Source organism: Canis lupus, chromosome 28 (assembly GCF_011100685.1).
Source record: "Canis lupus familiaris isolate Mischka breed German Shepherd chromosome 28, alternate assembly UU_Cfam_GSD_1.0, whole genome shotgun sequence".
Lineage (NCBI taxonomy): Eukaryota > Metazoa > Chordata > Mammalia > Carnivora > Canidae > Canis > Canis lupus.
This window is the reverse complement of record NC_049249.1, coordinates 14,849,162-14,875,618: the sequence shown is the minus strand read 5'-3', so window position 1 is coordinate 14,875,618 and position 26,457 is coordinate 14,849,162. Positions and strand designations below refer to the sequence as shown.

Sequence of the window (26,457 nt, the reverse complement as noted above, 5' to 3'; positions counted from 1 at the left end):
CCTTCTATCTCCTGAGTCACAGTTCACACCTGAACTCTCCCTATAGGAGAACTAGAAAACCCTCCAACTGCCTGTCATGAGTATTGAAAAATCAGTGCCCAGGCCTGCCAAGTTAATTCCAAGCTCTATCACATCTCAGTTCACATTAGTAGGTATCAGTCCCTTTACCCACTACCCTTTGACTACTTCCCATTCATACCCCTCAGGAAAGGTAAGAATCCACTTTCTCAGAAGACATACCACTCCTTTTTCTCAAAATAGGCATTCTCCTAGATAGATAATACTCTTACATCTCCCCTTTCCCAGAGGTCTATTCACATGCACGCATTCTTCTGAATACCTGTTGTGTCAAGTATTACGCTCAAGCTAAAATGCTGAATACATGTGCACATAAAAGTCTTGTTTAGAAAATCTTTATTTGGAACAGGTGTGAGCTTCCTCTAGGTCCTTGATAGTCAAATCCCTTCCTTGGGACTGTAGCATCAGCATCCCTTGTTTGAAATGAGGAATCTCAGGCCCAACCCAAAAGCCAGAATCTGCATTCTAAAAAGATGACCAGATAATTCAAATTCCCTTTTAAACTTGAGAAAGCACTGCCCTAGAAGACTGATTTCACTGACAACACATCCTGAGCAGAGTTCCAACAGGATTTCACATCTGACCAAAAAGGGGTCCTAGAAACTAAATGGAGGTAAGCACATCCCTGATTGTGTTCAGATTGGAAAAGTGAGATGTCTGGCACTAATACCATTGAAAGAAGCACAACAGCACTTGAGAATTCTCTCTAGTTTGTGTTTATTAGTCTGCATAGTGACTTAGATCTTCCAAACACTGGGGAACCCTCAGCCCCATTAGAACATAGGAATGCAAGTTAACTTGTTTCAATGCCTGTTATAAAAAACAAATAACCCTTTTTAAAAAATCTGATTTAACACATTTTTTATTTCACTTTTTTCCATTTCTTTATAAAACAGTCATCTCCTCACTAGCAGCTCTCTCCCCTAAAGTGGGGGAGGGGGGGTGGAGGAGGTTGGACACCTCCAAAGAAAAAGGGAAGGGGGAGAAGGGCCCAGGGTTACCTCCTGAGGTTCTTCTGGGCCTGTTTCAACAATGTGTCAAAGTCAAGAGAATCGAATTTACTCTTTACAGGAGCAGGGTCAAAGTCTTCCCGGTTGGAGTCTATAAAAATAGAGACAGACATCAAGGTCTGTGACATCCCTACCACAGGGTCCTCAAATAGCCAGTCTCCTCCCACCCCAATAATGGATGGAGATAGTATAACCTTGGTTTTTAAGTCAAAGAGAGAGCCCTCATTTCTCCTCTCATCCCACCACCCCCTAGGTTCTTTGTCACATTAAGTATTAGGTCAGTTCCATGAAAGAGAGCCCCACTCTCAAAAGGTTGGGAGCCCTTCTGGGAACAATATGAAGTATACCAAAGCCTCGGGGTCTCTTCCACTCACCAAGATCAGAATAGCTTCTCTTGCAGAACTGCCTGCGGCCCCCAAAGCAGAGATCAAAGGGCTGTTCATCTGCCTGCCTCAGCTTGTGGCCACTCTCGATGGCTGCAAATGCCTCCTCAGCATAGCGGTAGGTAACGAAACCATAGTTGTCACTGGTGGGGAAGGTGAGGCAGAGGCTAGGATGCCTATTTGGGCACATGCTATGGTGAAGAAATACTTCCCAGGGTATAGAGAGGGACTGGGGTGGTTCTTCTCAGTCCCCAAATGGCCAGCCCTTTGACTGTGGGAGTGAAGGGGTCATCCTACATTACCTAGCACAAAGAGCAAGGGGGAAAGACAAGCATCAAAGTAAATGGACGGGACAGAAAAGACATTCTGACCTTAGGGCCCAAGCTTACCCTTGGACACGGAAGTGGATAGTGCACTCCTCAATCTCTCCGAAAACAGAGAACCTCTGTTTCAGTTCTGACCTTGTCATTCGGCCAGGTATCTTCCCAATAAAGACCACTCTTCTCTCCTCCTATGTTGGAACAAGAAAAATTGACACACCATGAACCACGGCAACTGCTGTAGAAGATTCTCCAAGCTCCTGGCCCAAGGACAAGTCCCATCAACCCCCCAAAACCCGTTCCTCTACTCACTATTGCACGCTCCTTCTGCAGCACCCTCTGCCTTTGGTAATGGTCATGTGAACGATAAGAACTGTACCTGACATGAGAAGAAGGTACCAACCATCAGCCACCACCCCCCACCCCCCGACATTAGGTAGCTCAAATCTCAGAACTCCTCAGGCATTTGCATCCCAGATGCACAATCTCCCTGATCGTATACTATACTCACCGCCGCCGCCTGTCACTTCTCCGTCGGGGGGATGGGGAGCGGGACCGGCTTCGAGAACTGGATGACGAAGATGAGGAAGAAGAGGAAGAAGATGAGGAGGAAGAAGAGGAAGAGCATCTTCGGGAACGTCCAGAGGAACTGCAACTGGATCTGGAGGATAAAGGAGCATGCAGGAATGCTGGGAATGGTGCAGATATATTCTACTTACCTCGCCTTGGACCCATCCTTCCCTCCCAGTCAGGAAGGTCAAGCCCAAAGGCAAAGCAGAGCAAAAGAGTTCTAGAAGAACTCCACAGACGACCGAACTGAGGCCCTCATGAACTTTAGATGTATCTGGAGTGTTTTAGTGTTTTGGCATAAATCACACTTTCAATTATGCAATTAAAAACAAAAATATTTAACAAGTCAGAGTGAGTGAAGAAAAATAAATGGAGACTCAAGAGTTAAGGGGCTGGGCCTTAGGTCTTACAATTAGCTGGGGGTGCCAGGCCTGGGTCTCTGGGTTCCTGCTCCCCTAACATGTCTCACAGCAGTGCTGCGACCATGGTGTAAAAGGAAGGTGACTTGCTAGACCTGTATTAGAGATCATTTCTCAAGAGGCCATTCTGGTTCCAAAACCAAGAATTCTTATGAATTAAGTAGGAAAATTTGGATCTGTTACTGAGAAAAATGTACTGTCAGAAAATATATGAGGTCACAGTAACAAAGGAACTGCCCAGACTCTTTCCTCAACAGATGATTAGAAGAACTGCCATTAACAACCCCCTATCCCACCTTCCGACAGCCCACCAAGAAAAGAGAAGTGAGGACTACTGATACAGTACGTGACAGATTAAACATGGGTGAGATCTAACCCTAATGGTCTCCCAAAGGCAGGGTTGGTCAAGGAAGCAGGAGACCTCAGGGATATCTCTAACTCAAATAGAGGACAGAAGCTATCTTCTCACAGCTTGCCTCCTTCAGTAATCCAAGAAAGGGCGAAAATACAAAAGCCAAGACAGAAGTGGAAGCCTTAGAGCCTGAATGTATCAAACTCAATGTGCAAAAGCTTTCAAAGTAAACTGGAGGAGAGCACATGGACTTCCTAAATGAAGAGGACCTAACAAGGCATCAGAGCTCACCTTCGCCACCTCTTGTGTGGGGGGGAGAGGGACCGGGACCGGGACCGGGATGAGGAAGACGACGATGAGGATGAGGAGGAAGATGCTTCGCTGGTCCGGTTGGACCCAGAGCTGACAGAACGGCTGCTGCGGCCACGGCAGCCCTGCCAGCCCCGGCTTGGGGGACTGGCTGACCTGCAGGCTTTTCGGTAACAGCGCACTGACCGCTGCTTGGCTGAGGGCTCAGGGGGAGTTCTACTGTTCATGTCATTCCGGCAAGGTGAGGCCTCAGGGGACAGCAAGGTGGATGGTGCGAGGCAAGTAGCTGGGGGATCTGCCTGCTCACTGCTAGTCCTGTGATCAAGTGGCTCCTGGGAGGCAGCTGTGCGTGGGGGCAGGGGGGTGACTGGGCCCAAGGACAAGACAGGTTTGATGGTGATGTCCTGATGGCGTTTGACGTTCCATCGGGAGCCCACCTCTGGAATGACTAGGGCAGGCGTCTTTCTGGGGGGAGTCCTGCTCCGGACACAATAGTCATGGTCCCCAGAGCCCACATGGACTGGACTAGGGCCATGGACCCCTTCTTGGAGGCGGGTTGCAGCTGGATGTTTGGCCTCTGTAACTCCTTCAGGCTTCAGGGTTCCCTCCTGGGCGGTGGACTTAGGAGATTTGGCTTTGGCCAGCAGTGAGACAGCAGCCAGGGGCTTCCATAATTGGTGGGGAGGGGTAGCTGGAGGGGTGAGCCCTGTGAGGGGAGGGAGGATGGAGATAGCAGGATGAGATCCGATTCTACACTTCCCAGCACTGCGTATATAGGCTCCAGTGACCCCCACTTCATGTCACAAAATACACCAACAACAGTCAACAGCCCAAATTCTCCCACTGTTGCAACTACTCCTACCCTCAAGTTTCCTATCTTGAAGACCAAGTAATAAAAACCTAGCCAAAAAAAACAAAACAAAACAAAACAAAAAAATACCCAGCCAGCTAGGGTCCGCCTGAACCCCTCAACCTCTCACTGCCCCAACCTAGCTAGTGACTGTCTCCTCTACCTCTCCATTCTTAGACCCAGCCCTTCCCCCTAGTACTGCTTGACTTCAGGACTGCATCTTGCCTGGACTCCCATAATCATCTTCCAGTGATCTCCTACCTCAGGCTTCACATCCATCCACCTATCTCTTCTACATTCCTGCTACAGGGAGCACCCCAAAACCAACTGCTTCTTCAATGCACAAGATGAAGTCCAAACAACATGGCATTCAAAGTTCCCGTAGTCTGACCTCCTACTTAACCACTTGAGCTTTATCTCTTGCTTTAGTTCTGCCCACCACCCCCATCAGCCAATACACTCCAGCCAAACAACTCACAATTCCCCAAAACATACCAGGCTGGTTTTGTTTCTTCAGTTCACTCCAGCTGCTCATTCTCTTTAGAATGCCCCATCCCCTAAATCTATCTGATTGATATCAGTGATTTTCTCAAACCTCTGCTGCAGGGATTATACCTTCTATATATAACCCTCCCCTCACTGACCCATTTCAGACCCCACTATAAACCACAAAGGCTTCTTTAACAAATAACTTCTGATACTCAACATGCTCATTAGTTTATACATCTGCTCCCTGGACCATGAGAACCTCAAGGATGAGGATCATATCTCTGTATTCCCAACACCTACACACACCTGGTGCAGAGCAGGCTCTATAAACATTTGCTGCACAAACTAATCAAAGGCCGAGTTCGCCACTCTGAACCCACCTGCCACGTTGGCCAGTTCTGGGGCTTGTAACCGGTCTAGGGGCCTCTTCTCCTGGGGAGTGTCAACGCTGCTGGCGGGGGGGAAAAGGGAAAGCCTGGTTCATTGCCTCCTCAACATCTTGTACATCTCTTTTCCTCACAAAGCAATGAGAGAGGGGTGTGTGCAGAGAAGAAAGGGATGCACAAACTGTCCCTATCACTCTCCTCCAGCACAGAAGGGCTCTTTGTGACTGTGATGTAGGCTGGGTCTTAACTTGGCTCTGTTCAATTCTAGGAGGCAGGCTGGCTATGACCTTGAATCCCCACCCCCACCTCCTTTAAGCCAGGAACCTTGCCCACCTAGCTTAAAACCCAAAATCAATGTGGATGGGAACATGCTCAGCAGAACAGGATACGGTACCATGAACATGAAAAATGAAAAAAGGCCTCTCAGTGCTGGAAGACTGGGGAACAAGGATGTCCAGGGTGCCTCCTCCATGAATCAGGAGAGCCCTAGCATGAACATCTTCCCCTACTTGATTTTATACCATTACCAGTATTGAGCAAGCTTAAAAGTCTATTAAACAAAAGAAAGAAATCCCCAAAGCCACGATGTGCCAGAAGATAAAAAGCACCTCCAGGACATCTGGAATCCCAGACTGGCATCAGCAGAGAATAGTACACATCCTCCTACCTCACCACCCAAGACTGTGTCTAGTAGTGATGGGCTGAGGGGGGCACGGGAAAACAGGGACAGACTCTAAAGCTGACTAAAAGTCCCTGCAACAGAAGCATCCAGTTGACAGTCCTGAAGTGCCGGCCGGCTGCTGACCAACAGCTGTAGGGTAACTCGCTCATGTCTCCATACTCACCCTGAGTTTCCTACAGCCAGGCTGTCAGCAGGAGCCGGGGGAGGGCACTCCTTTTTGGCTGCAAAGAAACCAAATTAGTTAAAAGGCCAACCAGATGTTCCAGATTGAGGTGGACAAAAGGGCTGGCTTGGAGACCCAAAGAAGGAAAATCTACTTTACCTATAGATTTCACTGGGCTCTCCCCAGAGAGGTCCACTCTCTCCTAGTGGGTACCCAGGTACTATTTTTAATCATGTCTCTGCTCACAGACATCTGTTAACTCCTCATGAATCTGCGACAGAGTCCAAACTTCCAAGCCTAGCATGCAAGGTTCTACATGACCTAACTTTACTTCCTGGTCTTGTGGTCTACTTTTGTTCTACACTTACCATATTTTATATTTTCCCTTGTACTATAGATGCTTGTTACTAAATCAGGAATCATTTTAAAAATTTTCCTTCCCAATTAGACCATAAGCTCCTTGAGGATAGGACACAGTACCCTCTACAGCATCTAGATCCTTGCTTTGTACTGAGAAAGCTGAGCTACCCCTTGCCTTCCAAACACACTATACATAGTCATTCCTGTACCTCTGCCTTTATTCACCACACAGACCCCCTGTCTTCAGAATCCAGCTTGAGAGCTACTACCTTCTAGAAAAATGTTCCCTACCAACCCAACCCACTTCAATCTCCACATCCATCTACTCTTCGTAATTCTTGCCATGCTGTACCACCACCCCTCTCCCTGGCTTAGATTGTATTGTAGATGAACCTTGTCTCCCCATTCTGACAGGAAATAAGATTAATTCTCTGAGACTGCCCCTCCACCACTCCCTTCCTTCCATCTAAGCAACAGGGCTGGGCCCAAATTAAATAGCAACAGAAAGGGGTTTAGCGTAGCTACCCAGGCTCCTCACCTTCGGATTTCTCAAACTGTTCCAGCAGACTGGACAGGTCCGAAGCCTCAATTCCTGTGGAAGCACACCACACAGGATTGGAGACAGAAAACTCGTCTTATAATTCCCAAATCACCTCACTTCTCCCTTTATGCTCCCCCTACCCACTGTACTAAGTAGACTAAGGCAGGAACACAAAGCAGGAAGGAATCAAACAAACTCAAGAGCTCTGCCTCTCAGGAACCCTCCAAACAACCTACCTTCCAAACAACCAAAGCTCAGCCCCGTCAAGGTAGTTTACCTTGTTCTACGGAGTACACTCACCATCCAAGCCCCTTGCCCTTTACTCACATCAACTAAACTGTGTGGCACTTACCAATCTCACTGATGAAGGCCTGTACCACGTCCTCAGGGCCTTGAGTACGTGGGGTAGGCAGGAAGGAGAGTTTCCTTAGACGGGCTGGGTGGACAGCAGGCAGCTTAGATATAGTGCTCTGCTTTGGTGTGGGTGTGGAAACAGCCTTGGCAACAGAAGAGAGGGGCTTCTCCCTGGGCCTGGCTTCTTGGGTCTCAGGCTTTAGCCTCTCTGACGCAGGCTCCTCAACAGCCACACTCTCAGCAGACAGACATGGTGGAGCCTTGATCTGGGGGCTTTGCACTGGGGAGGACATCCTGTGTTTCATATGAGGAGATGCAGGCATGGACTTGACCTCTACCTTGGTGGGCTCTATTGGTGGAGCTCCCTGGCCAGCTGACCCAAGACAGAGGGGAGGAGCCATTGACCCAGGAAGTACACTTTCAGAAGGACCAGCTGGACTGCCACTGGGCTCCACCTTGGGTGGAGGAGCAGCTCTCCCAACAGATGCTAGAGGCAAAGGAGGTGGTGGCAAAGTAGGCCAGAATGGAGGGTGTTGCAGCCCTGGACCCCATCCCAAGGGCCCATAGGCACAGCTGGAGCTATAAGGTGGGACTGGGGCTGGAGGAGGTACCCAAGGCACATTGCAAGTGGGGGGCACAGCATAGGTGCCAGGAGTACCAGATACCAGGGGCACTGTTGGTGGGGGGGGCAGGCAAGGATAGCCAGAAGGGGACACAGGGGGATAACAAGGCCAAGGTGGCACCGGAGCATAATGAGTATAGGGATCAGGTGGCACTGGCCTCATAGACATTGGAAGACTGGGAGGCTGCAGTGGTGGTGGGGGCAGACTGGGGATCCCTTGCCCACTTGTAGGAAGGGGCAGCACGGGGGTCAGGCCTAGCCCACCTGGAGGAAAAGGCAAAGCAGTGGGCATTGCGGGAGGCATGGGCTGCACAGGAGGTAGAGGTCTTGCTGGTAGTGGTAGCTCTTGGGATGGCACCTGCTCAATGGTAGTTGAGGCCACAGATTTGCTTACAGGTGGCTCAGGACTAGAAGAAGCAGGGCTGGGACCCACAGGCACAAAACAAGCCTCAGAGGGAACCTCAGGACTTCTCTGCAGAGTTGTCTTCTTGGCAGGGGCTGGTGGGATGACAAGACAAGGGATGTCTGCTAGCCCTGTGGGAGTCTCTGGGAGACTGGGCCACTTCCCAGCTGGGGGCTGGGGACTCCTCTCTTCTGCCTCTGCTTGGCGCTGTTGCCTTCGTCGCCGGTACTCTGACAGGCTAAGAGGCCGAGGTCTGGCTTCCTGGGTTGTGGTACTACTTTCTACCTTCACAGGACCCCCAACCTCCTGGACTTCGGGGATGACAGCCTTTAGAGGGTCCAAGGACTCTGACTCTAGAAGGAGCCGGGGAGCTGGATTCCCCTGGACTGATGACATTGCACCACGTCTGGGATCAGATGGCCTAGACTTAACTAGCACAGGATCAACTGGAGCCAGGTCACTGGGAACAGAGTCAACTGGTGCTGAGTTAGCTGGGACAGGGTCACCTGGTGGCAAGTCATCTGAGATGGGAACAACCACTGTAGGGTCAATTTCTGCTGAGTCAGCCAGAACTGGGTCAATCAGCACTGGGTCAGCTGGGAGAGAGACAACCAGTTCTGGGTTTGCTGAAGCAAGGTCAACCAGTGCAGGATCAACAGGTACAGGGTCAGCTAGAACAGGATGAACTTCAGTGGGATCAGTTTCAACAGCGTCAAGTGGCATGCGGTTGGCTCGAGCAGAGACATGGGTTGGAACAGGGTTGGCTTGGATGCTGTCAACAAGGTTGGAGTAACGGTCTAGAGGATCTTCTTTAGCACAACTAGCTTGCCCAGCACTACTCTCCAAGTTCCCAGAGCTAGGTTTCTCCAAGGCAGCTGCCCAGGCCCGAGCCCAAGCCCGGGGCTTCCCTCTACTACGAGGAGGCCCAACCTCTTTTTGAGGTTCCTCCTGAGGCACATTTCTTGCCTGAGAGGTCACCTCTGTAGCCATGGTAGGCTGCCCACGAGAAGATGACCTCAGCCTCCTGGTATAGCCTTCTGCACAGGATGCTGGCTGTTCTTTGCTCTTCTTCTTCCTGCCCTTTCGAGCTCTCTGAGAGCTCAGCATTGTGTTGGCTGGTGTGTTGTGAGTCTCCTTGGGCATCATTGGCTCCATGACCTCCCTGGGCTTCAACAAGCAGACTGACTCTAGCTTTTCCTGGGAGTCCACTGACAACCTCTCTTTCTCAGGGCAAAGGTCTTCCTTGGGCACAGCAGCCTCTGTCTCTGACTCCAGCGTAGGCATGAGTAGCTTCAAAGCTGGACTGGCCTCTAGTGAGTCATCCAGGAGCACAGGCTGGGGTCTGGTAGGGATCTGCCGTACCACAACTGGGATCTCCAGGTCATTACCAGCTGTGGCTGCCTGGCCCACTATCTCCAGCACCACACAATCCTCAGGCAGTGTCAAATCATCCGGCTGCTCCTGAAGCTCATCCTCAAGTGCTGTCAGGTGGGTGAGGTTGGGCAGGCAATAGGGATGCATGGCCCGTACCAGCTCACTCAAGGAGGAGATGCTCTCGTCACCAGCTGCTTGCACTGCCATCTCTGAGGCTGAGGTTTTCTCTTCCTCCTTGGGGCAGGCCAGGTGCATAGGAAAGTCTGGGATATTGCTCACGGAGTTGTCAAGTTCCCCAGCAAGCATCTGGCCACCGAAGTTGGCCACCTCCTCCTCCTCTTCCCCATCACTACGCTGCTGGGGAGGAGGTGATTGGCCCCGGCGAGCTCTTGACCTTGAGGATCTCCAGCTAGGAAGCTTAGGGGAAGAGGTTTCTAAGAAGGAAGGTGGGGAAAAGTCCCAAGGAGGATCTGAGAGAGACATCTCAACCTGTGAGAAAAAAGAGAAGCTGCAAGTTTTCTCCAAGGATACATTTTGCCAGGCCTGTCTCCACATACTCCTCCCTCCTGGGAGTCTCTGAGGCTCCCTTGGTCAGGCTTACCCCACTCACTCTACTACTGCCTGTGCTGGGCCCCAATGTGTCAACCGGGGTGATGAGGTCACATTCCGGGGGTGTCCGGGAGAGAGTGAGCAGCTTGTGCAGCTGAGAGAAAGGAAAAGACTTGAGATGAGTGCTTCACAGCCATATGAGTAGGCCCACAGTTGTGGCTCTAACCTTTGCACCAACCACACACCCCCTTCCCCTGGTCCCACACTCACAGAGGAGCCCTCCCGAGGTGACACAAGTAGTTCTGAGTCAGGAATGCTGTCAAACGGAGACAGGTTCTCGGAATCTGCATTGTCCAAGATCTCTGTCAGAGCTGTAAGTAGTGACACTTCATTCTGGTCCTCCAGAGATAGCCTGCTCTGCTCCAGAAAGACAACAGGAAGGTCTCACCATCATCCCTAATCATCTACTGGCCAGTGAGAAGGACTGAACACCAAGGGAAGCAGGCTCAGTTCAGCTCAATTGCCAAAGAGAGGTCTAAAGGATGCCTGGGTAGCTCAGCAGTTAAGTGTCTGCCTTTAGCCAGAGAGAGATCTGAGTGCAGTGCAGAAAGCATGGGCTCCAATCTCATTGTCATCTCCCACCTCTCTAGTGCCAAGAGGAGCCTATCAGAATTGAGGCTTAGGCTTATGTTTCATATACTCCTTCCACCCTCAGACAAGATGTGGGATGCTCAGCAGACAGCCCTTGGCTAGGCTGGAATTGGACTCAAAATAGACTAGAACCCTCTGGACATGTGAGATGAGGGCCCATGCAGCAGGAAAGGCCTTAGACTATTGTTCAAGCCAGCTAGGGCATCCTCACATGGGACATGGTCTGGCAGCCTACAGCTCCAACTCTGAGACAAAAAACACACTTCAAGGACTTGGTTTGGGTATCCAGGAACCAAGATCCTGGGAAAGCAGAGCCACTGAGCCATAGCCTAAATGCACAGCTCCCACCCAAAGACCTTTTTAAGCCCAGCCCCAGCTCACCTCCCCAAGGCTCCCAAAATCCTCAATGAGGGAGATGAGGGAGGCATCCATGTAGCTCTGCATGGTCCCCAGCAGTGTCTCATCCTGCAGTATCAGCTCCTCCATCTCCAGGTCCTTATCCCTCAGGCAGGGGCCAAGCCGAGACAGACTGACAAAACCAGAATCCTCCCCTTCCTCATGCAGCAGCACCTGGGACAAACAGGATTATCAGAAGGGCATGAAAGCTACAGGGCATGGGACTTCTGAGGCACCTGTGTGATAGGCTCTGTAAACCGTGTGCCCAGCCCTCCACCAATGGCCCCAAACTCAGCAGGAGCCCCACCAAAGCCAAAAATCTGGACTTGCTGGGCAGAATGAAATACAACCCATGAGCCAAAGTACCAATCAGGATGGCAGTGTTCAAGGACCTTCTTCTGGGCAAAAAAAGGTTTGGACTCCATCCAGAAACAGTTGGAGCCACACAGACGGTTATTAAATGAGGGAGTAAGAACATCAAAAAGATCAAGATTGTTCAGAAAAGTTGTCTGCCGGTAGTGGTAAAAGCAGATAGTCTGAGGGGTATACCAAAGGAGAGGTGGTCAGTGAGGAGGCGACTTCAGCTCCAACCATCTTACCTCCCTCAAATCCTGCTCAGACCTCTCTTCCTTGCTTAGCTCAAACCCTACCTTCTTCAAGAATACTCAGGTTCCCCAACCCATGCTGATCTCTCCTCATATCCCTGAATTCATTTGTCTCATAGCACTTATTTTTCTGGCAAATGTGATATCCCTTGCATCATTACTAAAGCTGGATTCTAAGTTCCTCTGGGGCAAATAACCCTTTGTACCATACTAGCCTATATCCTTCTTGAATCTTGGAAGGGTTTAAACATTCACACTTCAATCAAACTTTTATTTTGAAGGCCCTACAGTGTGCCTGCCACTCAACTTCTCAATGGTAGTTCCAAAGAAAAAGTCTCTTCCTAACTCTAACAGGACCACATGAGCACAAAAGAGAAAGCTTGATTCAGTACATGGAAAAGCCCCACCCCAACTCTTGCCTGAAAATTAGCAACATCTTTAGCCTTGTCAGGCAGGGAGCCTCCGCCCAGGCCTGTCAAGAGTGTGGGCGTGGGCGGGGCCAGAGGTAGCTAGAATGGGGCTGGCAAGGCCAGAGGCCAGAGCCAGGGGTATCTCCACTATACGAAACAGATGATGAAAGCCAAAGAACAGAAACAAATACAGACAAACCAATCCCCCCTCCCCTTCAGCACCAAAGGGAAAGTTTACACCTCTTCCAAGGGAGGAAAAGAAAAAAGAAAAGGCAATAGGTGTGACAGTATCCCCATACCCACGCTCCTAATCAAGCTGAAGAGTTCCAGTGCCCAGAGAGGAAGGCTAGATACACTTTAGGAGGCCAAGTCCAGAGAGGAAGTGAAAGGTGGCAGGTTTTAGGCACCAACTCCTCCCAAGCCTTCACAATCCTATAATTACAACTAGCAGCTGAATAGCACCTGGCTCAGCAAACACTCTTGGGTGAGCAAGGAGGCTGCATTTCGACTTGTCCTGCCACCTACCTGACCTAGCTACTGGGCCAGAATCTTACAACAATGTCCAGCTCTGAGAACTACTCACAACCCCCATCAGGAAGGTACTGGAGCCCCAGTCAGAGACATACCCATCTTCCCCTGACATCATCTATCCCTCAATCCCCAAGAAGCACAGCTCTCAAGACTACCAAGATCATCTAGGGGCTAAACCCAGGTTAAAAGAGAGCGAGCCACCAGCATCTCCAGCTTCAGCAACCTCCCAACTGGCTTTCCACACCCAGTCTTGTCCCTATAGGATTCAAAACCAACTACAAACTATTAAGAATACACAACTGATAACTTTTTGAGACCCTCCCTAAACCCCTCCAATGGCATCTTACTGCTCTTAGCACTAAATTTAAACTCCTTAAAATAACTTCGAAACCCTGGTGTTGGGCAGCCCTGGTGGCGCAGCGGTTTGGCGCCGCCTGCAGCCTGGGGCGTGATCCTGGAGACCCGGGATCGAGTCCCACATCAGGCTCCCTGCATGGAGCCTGCTTCTCCCTCTGCCTGTGTCTCTGAATAAATAAATAAAATCTTAAAAAAAAAAAAAAAAAAAAGAAACCCTGGTGTTCCCCACTAGGCACTTCTACTCCAGTGTGTGTCCTCCTACCACTTGCCTCTCTCTACACAAGACACACAGGTCTCTAAGTTTCTTTTTTTTGTTTTAAGAGATTTTATTTAGGGGTACCTGAGTAACTCAGTTGGTTGGACATCTGCCTTTGGCTCAGGTGGTGATCCCCAGGAGTCCTGGGATCAAGGCCTACATTGGGCTCCCTGCTCAGCAGAGTCTGCTTCTCCCTCTGTCCCTCCCCCTGCTTGTGCTCTTTCAAAGAAATAAAATCCTAAAAAAAAAAAAAATTTATTTATTTATTTCACAGAGAGATAGAACCAGTGAGCACAAGCAGAGGGAATGGCACAAGGGCAGGGGAAAAGTTGCTCCCCAAGCTAGGAGCCTGACTCCCCAAGCAGGGTCCTGGAATCATGACCTGAGCTGAAGGTAGATGCCTAACCCAATGAGCCACCCAGGCACCCCTTGCCATTTCTTCAATAAACCTTGTTCTCTCCCACTTCAAGCCCTTCTCGCACTATTTCCTCTGATGAAAGCCTCCCTCCCCCACCACACAGACTTCAAAAGTCTCAACTTAAAATGTTCTTTCCCAGACCCTGCAATGTAGATTACTACTGCTCATTATGTAATCCCAAATATGCTGCACTTTCCTTTTGTCCCACTCATTATTTATTGTCTATCCCAATAAAACCATCCTAGAGAACAGGGACTATGTGTGGCTTACCACAGCATCCCTTCTGTCTAAACACAGTATCTCAATAAATATTGGTGGACTAACTAGCTTCCACATATCCACCTTTATGAGAGAGAGGTGAGAGATGAGACACACATAATTTCTCCAGGAGATCCTCTCCAACCCCAGATGACCACCTAAATCGGATTACTGCTGGGTGATGGATCCTTCCTGCCTCTCCCATAAAAGGTGAGCAGTCCCCAGGCTAGGGCCCCAGAAGCGAGAGCTTGGATTGGTTTGCTGGAACCTGGAACGGACATAGCCTGCAGCCTAATTCCCACCTAAAACCAAAACCAAACCAAACTGAACCACCCAAAAGTTTTCAAGGACTTGGCTTAATTAAGAGAGATAACAACAGTTCAGACTAAGTCCTGCCCACCAACACTCTAGGTAGCAACTTTTAAGAAGCCCTCTGCTGAGGAGTGAGATGATAAGCTTCTAAGTACTGAGAAAACCAAGGAAACAGAATCTTGACAGAAGCCACCCCATCCAATAAATGTAGTATTGAATAGTTTTTAAATCTCCTTCTTTTCCCATCCGAGCAAAATTCCAAAGGGCTTTAAATACAAATCACCTCAGTTTATATGTGTCAGTTCACAGAAGCAGGCCTTAGCTGCCTACTCAAAAGAGACGCTGAAGGAAAAAGGGAAGGAGAAAGGATTCCCTTTCCCTAACTTAGTCTTGTCCCACGTATATGTTGACACTCCCCAAGCCCCTTGAAACACCAATAAGGCAGGTCCGCAGGCAACCAAAACGCCAGTGCCCATGACTCACAACCCACGACAAGCCAGTCAGACAGAAGTCGCCACAAGCGTACTCCACAGCCCTTCTACCCTCCCCAACACACCCCACCATCCGCAGGCAACTGACTCCCCGCACATCTGGAAGGTCATTCACCATTCGCTGTTGAGGCGCCGTGAACCAACGCAGGAGAAAAAAACTACTCCCAGACCCTGGGCAAAGTTGACTCTAACAGCCCCTAACCTTCTTTCTAGGCTAGGGGCCCCCAACCGGGTCAGAGATGGCGGGACGGGCTGAGACACACCCAGTTCCCAGCAGTGCGGCTCCAACGCCGATACGAGATGCCGGGCAGCCAGGAGCGGGAGCCACGTGGACATCCCCTCCCCGCCCCCACGTGGACCCGCGGGCCACCCCCCCACCAGAAGCCCAACCCACGTGGGTGCCAAGGCCTCCTAGAGGGGGAGGGGAAGCCGACAAGTTCTCCCGGGAAAATTGCTCTCCCCCCCCCCACGTGGCTCCGAAAAGGCACTGCAGCGCGGTGCTAGCGGCACCCCCACTCGGCATCCTTAGAAAAGAGGTCTTAACCCTGAATTCCAAGTCCGAATCACTGACCCCCCACCACGGGCCATGTTTCCGACACCTGGCTATGCCCTTTCGGTGTTCCAGAGGAATGGCCATAGGGACCCTGTCTCTGCCTACGTCCCTTTAGCAAACAGCCCAGATCCATTCGGCCCAACCCGTCTCCCACAGGCAGCCGGCTTCTCCTCCCGAGCGCTTCCTCCCTTTCCTGTGGCGTCCACGTGTCACCGCCCGGCACACGCCGCTTTGCTGCCAGCCGCGGGCCGCCAGCCAGTCTCTCACCTGCTCCCCGCCACTCACAGAGCCCACAGTCCCATAAGGCGCTTGGCTCCGACTCCCCCGACTGCTGCCGCGGACTCCACCGCCGGGGTCGGGTCCGGGGCCCCCACTCGGAGACGGCGCGACTCCGTCTCTGCGTCCCCGGCGCGCCGCCATCTTGGCCCCTGAACACCCAGCGCAGCTCTGGTCGCCGGCGCCGCCTCGCCCAGCAGATTATGGGAAGGGAACTACAATTCCCGGAAGACACTGCAAGACTACGGATCCCAAAAGGCCTTGTGGCGAGGCCCACTAGCACCTGGGAAGAAGGCCCTGGCCTCGCAAGGGAGCCTGGGAATTGTAGTTGTTTTAAGCGGAGCCGCCGCGGCACGCGCTACAGACCTAGTGTCACGCTTAGTTCTGTGTTCCATGGGGGAAATCTAGTTGGGGAATGCGAGGTAATAATGGGAGAGTTACATTTGTACATCTCTTTATTTTCCTATTTTTTCCAACTGTCCAAACGCCTTCTTATCTGGCATTCTAGAATGCGGTATTTTCCTTTTATCTTAGTCAAAGTGGGCCCGTGTTTTGAATCAGCACCCCCTAGTGGGCACCCGCACTCCAGGCGCTAACCTTCACGTACTTTACTGCGCCACCACCGCTAGTTTAATATTTTTTTTTGTTATAGTTTAATCTTCCTTTATTTCTAGTTTCATTAGGAAATAACTATATACACCACTGTATAAGTTTAAGGCATATAGCATGATTGTTTGATTTACATGTACTGTGAAATGATTATCACCATAGATAAGTTCAGCTAACCCATCTCACATAGATAAAAAAATATTTATCTCCTTGTGATGAGATTTACCCTTTAGCAACTTTCCCATACATCATATACCAGTATTAGCTATGTAATGTTGCACATTGTATACCTACTACCAATTTATCTTATAAACGGAAGTTTGTAGAATTTAATCTTAAAATGCCTCATTTGGGGGGACCCTGGGCTACTGAGAAACCCACATTGGCACCTCATTACCAAATGTATTTCTTGCTGCTGCACATTATCTTGCTGTCATACAAAGACAACTAGTGTTCTCCTGCCTTTGTTTTCTGTTTGGAATATTCCAACTTGGAAACATCTTTCATGCTCTTTTATTTAGGAGAACCTTATTGATCATCCCAACCAATCCTGAACCCTCTCTATATTTCTACAGTCCGTCACTATCACCACTATTCATTCATTTGCCCTTTAGACGCTCCTTGTTTTTTTTATTTTTCTTATTTTTTTTTTAATTTTTATTTATTTATGATAGTCACAGAGAGAGAGAGAGAGAGGCAGAGACATAGGCAGAGGGAGAAGCAGGCTCCGTGCACCGGGAGCCCCACATGGGATTCGATACCGGGTCTCCAGGATCGCGCCCTGGGCCAAAGGCCCGCGCCAAACCGCTGCGCCACCCAGGGATCCCCGGTTTTTTTTTATTTTTAAAAAAGTTTTCTTTTTTAAAAAACATTTTATTTATCTATTCATGAGAGACACAGAGACATAGGCGGAGGGAGAAGTAGGCTCCATGCTGGGAGCCTGATGTGGGACTCGATCCCAGAACCCCAGGATCACACCCTGAGCCAAAGGCAGACACTTAACCGCGGAGCCACCCAGGCGTCCACACGTACACTCTTTCTAAAATAAATAAATCTTTTTAAAAAGTTCAAGTAGCTCTAAACTACATGTAAAACTATATATAAGGGGCCTACTAGATAGCTCAGTTGGTTAAACATCTGCCTTTGGCTCAGGTCATGATCCCAGGGTCCTGGGATCAAGCCCCAGGTGTGGCTTCCTGCTGAGCAGGGAGCCTGCTCTCCCTCTCCCTCTGCTCCTCCCCCTGCTTTTTGTGCGCGCTCTCTCTCTCTATCATAAATAAATAAAATCTTTAAAAAAAAAAAAGAACTATATAAAAAATGCTCTTGCCTGCAAATTCCAGTTTTAATCCCCAGATTTAATCTTTGTCACCTTTGGTATGTATTCATCCATACTTTTTCTATGCATGTAAAAATGTATAGGGAAACACACTGGTCTTTTCTTCAAAAATAATGACCATTCCAGGGGCTGGCTTCATCAGCTGAGCATGTTACTCTTGATCTCAGGGTTGTAAGTTTGAGTTCTACATTGCGTACAGAGATTACTTTAAAATTTTAAAAGAGGACACCTGGGGGCTCAGCGGTTGAGCATCTGCCTTCAGCTCAGGGCATGATCCCAGAGTCCAGGGATGGAGTCCCACATTGGGCTCCCTGCGTGGAGCCTGCTTCTCCCTCTGCCTATGTCTCTGCTTCTCTCTCTCTCTCTCTCTCTCTCTCATAAATAAATAAAATCTTTTCTAAAAATAAATAAAAATTAAATTTAAAAAATCTTTATAAGAAAAATATGACCATTACATATGTAGGATTCTACAACTTGCTTTTTTTTGGGTAACAATATATTAGTCTCAATCCCGGACCCCAGGATCGTGCCCTGAGCCAAAGGCAGACACTCAACTGCTGAGCCACCCAGGTGTTCCACAATGTATTAGGTTTTTGGTTTTTTTTTTTTTTGTAAGATTTTATTTATTTATTCATGAGAGACACAGAGAAGCTGAGACATAGGGACAGACTATTTGGGAAAACTGAATTCTGTTCACAATATTTTCATAACAGTCAAATGAGGGAAAAAATAATTTTTATTTCCAATAAACTTGGAAATAATTTGCCTATGATAAATTAAGAACCAGTACAGGATGGCATAATTCTTCCTCTAGGGAAGAAACATATTCTTTTTCTTTTCTTTTCTTTTCTTTTCTTTTCTTTTCTTTTCTTTTCTTTTCTTTTCTTTCTTTTCTTTCTTTCTTGCAAAAAGTGATTTTATTATAGCACAGGGACAGGACCCATGGGCAGAACAAGCTGCCTGGAAAAAATAAATTTGAAGAGATGCCCTGTAGGGACGCCTGGGTGGCTCAGCAGTTGAGCATCTGCCTTCCATTCAGGGCATGATCCCAGGTCTGGGGATTGAGTCCCACATCCGGCTCCCTACGAGGAGCCTGCTTCTCCCTCTGTCTATGTCTCTGCCTTTTTCCGTGTGTCTCTCATGAATAAAATCTTTAAAAAGAAAAAAGAGAGAGAGATGCCCTGTAAATACTGGCAGTTTAGCCTCTAATTATGGTCATTACTCTGGTGATTGGGCTTTGGGAAGAATATTAATGTTAAAGCAGAATGTTGGGTCATTTTGCTTTTTCATCATCTAATGAAACAATCTATTCTCATAATTATGATGTCTGCATACAATCTACTCAAAAAGGTAATACATAGGGGTGCCTGGGTGGCTCTGTGGGTTGTGTCTGACTCCTGATTTCATCTCAGGTGATGATCTTAGGGTTGTGAGATAGAGCCCCATGTTGGGCTCTATGCTCAGCATGGAGCCTGCTTGGGATTCTTTCTCTTCCTCTCCCTCTACTTCCCTCCCCTTAAAAAAAAAAAAGAAAAAAAAAAAGATAAGAATATGAATACATCTTTGGATTTCCAGTGCCACCTAAACAAGTGTGTCATGGTTCCTTATCTCCTTGGCAGGTGCATCCCCCCCCCCTTTTATTTAAGATTTTATTTTTAAGAAATCTCTACACCCAACATGGGGCTTGAATGCACAACCCGGAAATCAAGAGTCATATGCTCCACTGACTGAGCCATCCAGGTGACTGGCAGGTTTATCTCTAGGAGCCATAAAGGAAAACCTCAAGGGTGGCTGGCTCAGTTGATAGAATATACAACTCCTAATATCAGGGTTGTGCATTCCAGCCCCAATTTGAACAGAGACATTACTTTAAAGTTTTTTTAGGGATACCTGGGTGGATCAGTGGTTGAGCATCTTTTCTTGACTCTATGCTTACCAAAGACTCATCTGATTATAGTAACTGACTCCTCATAACATGTTCTTTTTTTTTAAGATTTTATTATTTATTTATTTATTTATTCATGAGAGACACAGAGAGAGGCAGAGACATAGGCAGAGGGAGAAGCAGGCTCCATGCAGGGAGCCTGATGTGGGATTTGATCCCAGGACTCCAGGATCATGCCCTGAGCTGAAGGCAGGTGTTTAACCGCTAAGCCACCCAGGCATCCCACCCATAACATGTTCTATGTTGAGAATGTGTGTTGATCAAGTGAAACAAAATGCCCAGTTCAAACAACATATTTTTCAGTGTGAATTAACAAATTAGCACTTTGGTTTATTTATTGAGTGCCTACTATATGTCAGGCACTGTGTTAGGCACTGGAGATATAGCAATGACAAAACAGACCAAAAAAAAAAAAAAAAAAAAACCCTCCCTAGTGCAGCTCAAATTCTACTGAGGAGACAATCTGCAAGTAAATAAAGAGTTACAATAATATTGGAGAGCTGCTAAATGCTATCAGAAGATAAATGGGATGGAGAGTGTAAAAGGTGAGTGGGAACAAATTTATATGATTTGCACATTGGAAGTAAGAAGCACAAGGAGAACCTAGCCATTCAAAGAGCATTTTGTAGTAAGAACAGTCAGCATATAAGCTGTGACGTGGGAACCCATAACTGAATTGGTGTGTTCAAAAGGAAGACCAGTTTAAAGTATTTCAGAGAAGAGGGAGAGTATGCCAAGATAATGTTTCTCACGTGTATTTAATTTGTGTGAATTAGTCTCCTGAATCTGATGTGTTCTGATTCACTTCCTAAATTGAATCTCTAGGCCTACAACACTGAAGACAAGATCTAGTGTGCTTGGAAACCCTCAAATGGCCCCCAATAAGCTCTGCCTCTTGTTATTCACACTCCTATTAGCCCCACCCCCACATTGTAGCAGGGTCGTCTGTGTGAGCAATAACATAAAGTAGAAATGATGATACATCACTTCTGAGATTAGGTTATGAAAAGACTGAGGCTTTCAGCCCAGGTGCTCTTGTTTCTCTTTCTGAAGGTAATGTGCCATGTTTTGAGAGCAGCCTTATGGATGGCCCACGTAGCAAAAAAACCTGAAGCTTCTGTCCAACAGCCATTGAAGAACTGAGGCCTATCAACAACACTGACAGTGAACTTAGAAGTAGATTCTCTAGCCTTAAATTTCGCAGACCTCGACAACAGCTTGACTATAATCCTGTGAGAGTCCCTGAGCTAAAATACCAACTAAGCCACTTCTGGATTCCTGACTCTTAGAAACTGAGTGAAATAACAAAAGTTTGTCTTAAAGTGCTAAAGTTGAGGGTAACTTGTTCCACATCATTAGAAAATTAATACACCTGGATGGTAGTTACTCTGCCAGGGAGTTGTAATCCTTCAGGCACTATCTCTCTCTCTTTTTTTTTTTTTTTAATTTTTATTTATTTATGATAGTCACAGAGAGAGAGAGAAAGGGGCAGAGGAGCCTGATATGGGACTCGATCCCGGGTCTCGAGGATCGTGCCCTGGGCCAAAGGCAGGCGCCAAACCGCTGCGCCACCCAGGGATCCCCCAGGCACTATCTCTTTTAGTGTTTTATATTTAGTTCCTAAAACCCACTTTTGAGGAATGGTTTGGTCTTCAGCTTGCTGTCATATGTCTTTGGATGAATTAGAAATATCCCTGGAAGGGATGCCTGGGTGGCTCAGCGGTTGAGCGTCTTCCTTCGGCTCAGGGTGTGATCCTGGAGTCTCGGGATCTAGTCCCACGTCAGGCTCCTTGCATGGAGCCTGTTTCTCCCTCTGCCTGTGTCTCTGCCTCTGGCTCTGTCTTTCATGGATAAAGAAATAAAATCTTAAAAAAAAAAAAAAAAAAAGAAATATCCCTGGAAGAATTAGAAAAGCAAAGATTACCATTCTACTTCTACTGAGGAAAAAAATTGAGGTGAAGGAAGGGTTGAACCATTTGGACAGAGGCACACAGTGAGCAGATTATTGTTTTTTTGTTTTGTTTTGTTTTGGTTTTGGCTCCCGAGTTCCACTACTGTGCTAAGCAGGTGGTTATTGAAGGAGAAATTAATAGGTTTCATTCACTTGGTGGGAATGCTCTGAGTGACAGGGACCCTTTTGGAAAAAAGGGCTCTTCCCAAATACGTGCATGCATAAGAATCACCAGAGGAACATTTTTTTTTTTAATTCATGAGAGGCAGAGAGATAAGCAGGCTCCACGCAGGAAGGCCAGCGTGGGACTCGATCCTAGGTCTCCAGGATCACACCCTAGCCTGAAGTTGGTACTAAACCGCTGAGCCACCCAGGCTGCCTGAGGAACTTCTTTAAAATGAAGACTATCTAGATCCTTTTCCTTCTCCAGAGACAAATATTTCCTCCATATGGAGATGCCTGGGTGGCTCAGTGGTATCTTGTCTTTGGCTCAGGGCATGATTAAGATTTTATTTATTTATTTATGAGAGACACACACAGAGAGAGAGGCAGAGACATAGGTAGAGAGAAGCAGGCTCCATGCAGGGAGTCCAATGTGAGACTCGATCCTGGGACTCCAGGATCATGCCCTGGGTCAAAGGCAGACGCTCTACCGCTGAGCCACCCAGGCATCCCAATAAATAAAATCTTAAAAAAAAAAAAAATTTTCCTCTATCTGAAGGTGTAGACTTCTGCATATTTAATAGGTTTCCTGGGAGGTTGTGTGTGTGTGTTTTAAGATTTTATTTTTTTTAAAGATTTTATTTTTTTATTCATGAGAGACACAGAGAGAGAGAGAGAAGCAGAGACACACACAGGCAGAGGGAGAAGCAGGCTCCATGCAGGGAGCCCAACATGGGACTCGATCCCAGGACTCCAGGATCACGCCCTGGGCCAAAGGCAGGCACTAAACCGCCGAGCCACACAGGGATTCCCCCCCGCCCTTTTTTTTTGAAGAAAGATTTTATTTTTAAGGGCAGCCTGGGTGCCTTTTTTTTTTTTAAGATTTTATTTTTAAGTAATCTGTACATCCAATATGGGGTTCAACCTTAGAACCCTAAGATCAGGAATCACAGGCTCTACTGACTGAGCCAGTCAGGAGCCCCTTCCTGGGAGTTTCTTACATACTTCAGGAAACTGCTTTGGCAGAGAAAGTAGTGGTAGTTGTATATGGTGATGGTGATAATGATGGTCAAGGGGGTAAGGCATCATATGTTGGGGCAGGGGAAGATAAATCCTGTCCAAATTCTTATATCATTCAACAAAGTTGTAGGACATATACTAGGTTCCAAGCATTCTGTTAGGTGCTAGGAATATAGCGATTATTATTAAGACATAGATCAGGGCAGCCCGGGTGGCTCAGCAGTTTAGCACTGCCTTTGGCCCAGGGCGTGATCCTGGGGACTCGGGATGGAGTCCCACATTGGGCTCCCCGCACGGAGCCTGCTTCTCCCTCTGCCTGTGTCTCTGTCTCTCATAAATAATCTTTTAAAAAAAAGACATAAATCATCTACTACTCGATGGGAAAAGAAAATTTGTCCTTGGGATCCCCGGATGGTGCAGCAGTTTGGCGCCTGCCTTTGGCCCAGGGCGCGATCCTGGAGACCCGGGATCAAGTCCCACGTCGGGCTCCTGGTACATAGAGCCTGCTTCTCCCTCTGCCTATGTCTCTGCCTCTCTCTCTCTCTCTCTCTCTGTGACTATCATAAATAAATAAAAATTAAAAAAAAATAAAAAAGAAAATTTGTCCTTGAAAGAGTGATGCCAATAATATTTGTGTTTCAGGGGTAAAGAGATGTGGGAGAAAATAGAGCAAGACAAGATCAGGAGAGGGAGTTGGATGGGACAGGTTCTAGGAGCTTGGAAGCAGGAGCCCACTTCCTTGTGGGAACAAGCTAACCTAGTGGCTTCTGCAGCCTGCTTCTCTGTGGGGCTTCTCTCCCCTTCTCCTTTACTTACCTCACCTCTTCTCCTCAGTACCTCCTACTTACACTTTGTCCCGTGTCTACAGTCCATCTTGCACTAACTGGTATTTAAAAAACACTGGAATGCCACTGAATTATTCACTTTAAAATGATTTATTTAGGTCATGTAATTTCACCTCAAAAGAAAACAAAAGCTAGGTGCTCATATTCATCCATCCAAATCAGCTGAGCCTGCCATCCTCCAGGACATAAGCTCACTGCCTCCCAACCATACCCCAGGTCTGTCTGCCAGGCAGCTGTAACATCTCTTCCCATTTTTGCCTGCATCACAATTCCCAAAGCTTCTCCAAAGATGTCCTCTTCTCCACAGGTCTGGTCTATACTAGAAGTTAAGTCAAGGGGAAGAGCACTGGGTTGAATACTTGTTAGCTGTGTGACTGACTTTGGGCAAGATTCTTAACCTAGGTAAGCCTGGTTCCTCAAGGACTTAAACCATTTACCTTAATCACCCATTCAACAGCACTGAGGTGACACTTCCTTAAAGAAAAGAGGGCCACTAGATCAGCTGAGTTGGAGTGGGAGGGGCTCCTTCCCAGGGGAGGTAAAGCTAGAAACTGAGGTTTAAAAGAGGCATTAACTGATTAGTAGGCCAAAAAAGGGAGAATATTTTACAGACGAGTTCAGATTTATTAATCTCTCTGAATCTGTTTTCTTGCTCATTCAGTGGAGGTAATAACATCTTCCTCCAAAGGTCATTATGAAAAATAAATGGGATCTCAGGTATGAAACACCTAGCACAGTGCCTGGTACATACTGTATGCTCCACAAATCTTTGTTTCTTCTTTGACTTCCAACTTACGTATGTGTAATCTAGAAGGGAACCTCAGATTCAGAGGAAGTAAAGTCCCTATTGGGTGGGTTGCAAGCCCATTTGTCCAGCCAGGTGATTGGCAATCACCATGGAATCTGGCCAAGCTAGTTGTTTGGAATGAGTGGCCTCAGGGGTAAGTGGCCACAGGTTTGGGAGAAGGCAACCTCGTGGACAGTAGAGAAAGGGTTCAAAGCAGGCAGTCCCTCTCCTCTACACTGTCTAAACTTCCAGTCAATCCAGCCCACCCCTGACAGAAAGCAGAAAAAGGCTAAAGTATATTAAGAACCGACTACATGGCTGGCATCAAGCTAGGTGACTGGGCATACTTTGTCTACAGATTCTCACCAAGCTGCAAGTACCAGTTACAGAGGGTAAGGCCAGGGTTCAGAGTAGGAAGTCAGTTGTCCCAAGTCATTTGCTCTAGTGAGGGGCAAAGCTGGAATTCAAACCTAGGTATCCCAAATTCCTAGTGTGGGTTCTGTTGCTTTAGATTCCCCTTACTCCCTCTAGTGCTGACCTCTGGGGGAATGTGAAGAGATAGATTCAGGAGATGCTGCCAAAAACATACCTGTGTCAGTAAGGACGCCCTCAGTCACGTCCTTCTGCAGCTTCCCCCCTCCCCTCCCACTCCTGGGGTGGGGGAAAATCCACAGAACGGTTGGAAAAGCTAGAGTTAAGAATGTGGCTGCGCTCACAGCTCCCCTCCCCCACCATATCCCTAAGCAAATGGAAGGGGTCCACATCTCTAGGAAAGCCCTCTTTTCAGACCCAGACTATGCATCTGCCCATCATTTCAGGCTCCCTCAGCAAAAACAAAGATGGAGAGAAGGGGGTCTCACAACCATCCCCCAGCCAGTCAAGCCTGCTGTGCAGACTCTGGGGGACAGTGGGGCCAATCAAGGCTCCCCGCCCGCCCCCCAGTAATAATGAGAAGGAGGCTCCTTTACCAAGTCTGGGCCAGATGCTCTAGAGAGGGGACAGCAGCCCAGGTCTCCAGTGTCTACTCCTGGAGCCCACCTTAAAGCTTAAGCTGGCAGCTCGGGACCCCCCAGAAGGGAGAGGGCCAGCTCTCTCTTCCAGACAGCTCCCTTCTCCTCCCTCTTTCCTGCTAATAGGTATTTCCTGTTTATGAGGCAGCTAAGGCTGGGTTTTTGGGAAGGGATGGAGATGGAGCCCCCACCCCCACCCCCAGGGCTGGGCTGGGGAGTCCTTGAGGAGTGCCTGAAGGTTGGGAGGCTCCTCCCTGGGGAAGGAGTGTTCCTTATACTGTCCGAGCAGACTGTCTTCTTCCCACCCCCACCCTCCAACGCCTCAGCCCCTACGGGTAGGGGGCACTGGAGGGGTCTGCTTCCTGTTCTCCCCAGTCTTGAGGCCCTCAAAGGAGAGCAGCTAGCAGGCGAAGGGGGAGGAGGGGGGGGGAGGCCGAGACTGGATGGAGAAAGGGGGAAGGGAGGAGAGCGTCTTGACTGATGAGTCAGAGCCCGCAAGGGGGAACGATGGCCTGCGGATTACCCCCTCCCCAGTCCAACCTGGCGGTCATTCCACTACCCCCTCCCCCCAGCAAAAACGCAGATCTCAGCCCTTAGGCGGGGGAGGGTGGGGAACCCACTTAATTAACCCTTTTGGCTCTAGTCCTAACTGGTTTAGCAGGCAAGGGAGGGGTGGTTAATTTAGGGAGGTGAGTTGGGTTGCTACTGGAATTAGGATAGTGCTTTCCCCGCCCAGGTTGGGGTTGGGGTGGGGGAGTGAGATTTAAAGGCCCTCCAGAAGAAGACTGGAGTCTCGGAGAACAGGGCGGGGGTCGGCAGTCCCTTTCCCTCCCAGAGCGCGGCCGGGGTGGAGAAGAGAGCTACACCTCGCAGCCCACCCTGGCTCCGCCTCCCCCAATCCCGGCTCCCGCTCCGGCTCCGCTCTGCTCCCAACTCGGGGGCGCCCGGAGGACGGACACCGAGCGTTGAGGCTTCGCCTCCTATTCCACCCCCCGCCCTTCCCCTCCGGGGTCTCTGCCTCCGTCTCCTTTTTTAAAAGCTGCGTCACATGCATGCCGTTCCCT

General features: G+C 48.6%; 1 protein-coding gene across 5 annotated transcripts; it reads right to left on the bottom strand.

Moving 5' to 3' along the window:
* Nucleotides 1-778: 778 nt before the first annotated feature.
* PPRC1 (PPARG related coactivator 1) lies at nt 779-15,923 on the bottom strand. 5 transcript variants are annotated; one of them, XM_038578596.1, is made up of 14 exons: nt 15,720-15,923; nt 11,247-11,435; nt 10,485-10,631; nt 10,267-10,368; nt 7,265-10,154; nt 6,910-6,963; nt 6,012-6,069; nt 5,161-5,231; nt 3,424-4,147; nt 2,303-2,452; nt 2,104-2,170; nt 1,861-1,982; nt 1,463-1,614; nt 779-1,179 (listed from the first exon to the last, which is right to left on the bottom strand). In XM_038578596.1, the coding sequence occupies exons 1-14, from the start codon at nt 15,870-15,872 to the stop codon at nt 1,076-1,078; spliced, it is 4,983 nt and encodes a 1,660-aa protein (XP_038434524.1). In that variant the 5' UTR covers nt 15,873-15,923; the 3' UTR covers nt 779-1,075. The 5 variants fall into 5 exon arrangements, with proteins under 5 accessions (XP_038434524.1, XP_038434525.1, XP_038434526.1 ...); XM_038578597.1 differs by having other exon boundaries at nt 5,161-5,228; XM_038578598.1 differs by having other exon boundaries at nt 10,276-10,368.
* Nucleotides 15,924-26,457: the final 10,534 nt, after the last annotated feature.

Bases quoted from the DNA above. Each gene is read 5' to 3' on its own strand.
- PPRC1 (XM_038578596.1), bottom strand. From the start codon at position 15,872: ATGGCGGCGCGCCGGGGACGCAGAGACGGAGTCGCGCCGTCTCCGAGT. The intron at 5,232-6,011 runs GTGAGTATGGAG...CCCCCCCGCCAG, and splicing joins CTGGCTGTAGGAAACTCAGG to CAGCGTTGACACTCCCCAGG. The intron at 1,983-2,103 runs GTGAGTAGAGGA...GTTCCAACATAG, and splicing joins TGCAGAAGGAGCGTGCAATA to GAGGAGAGAAGAGTGGTCTT.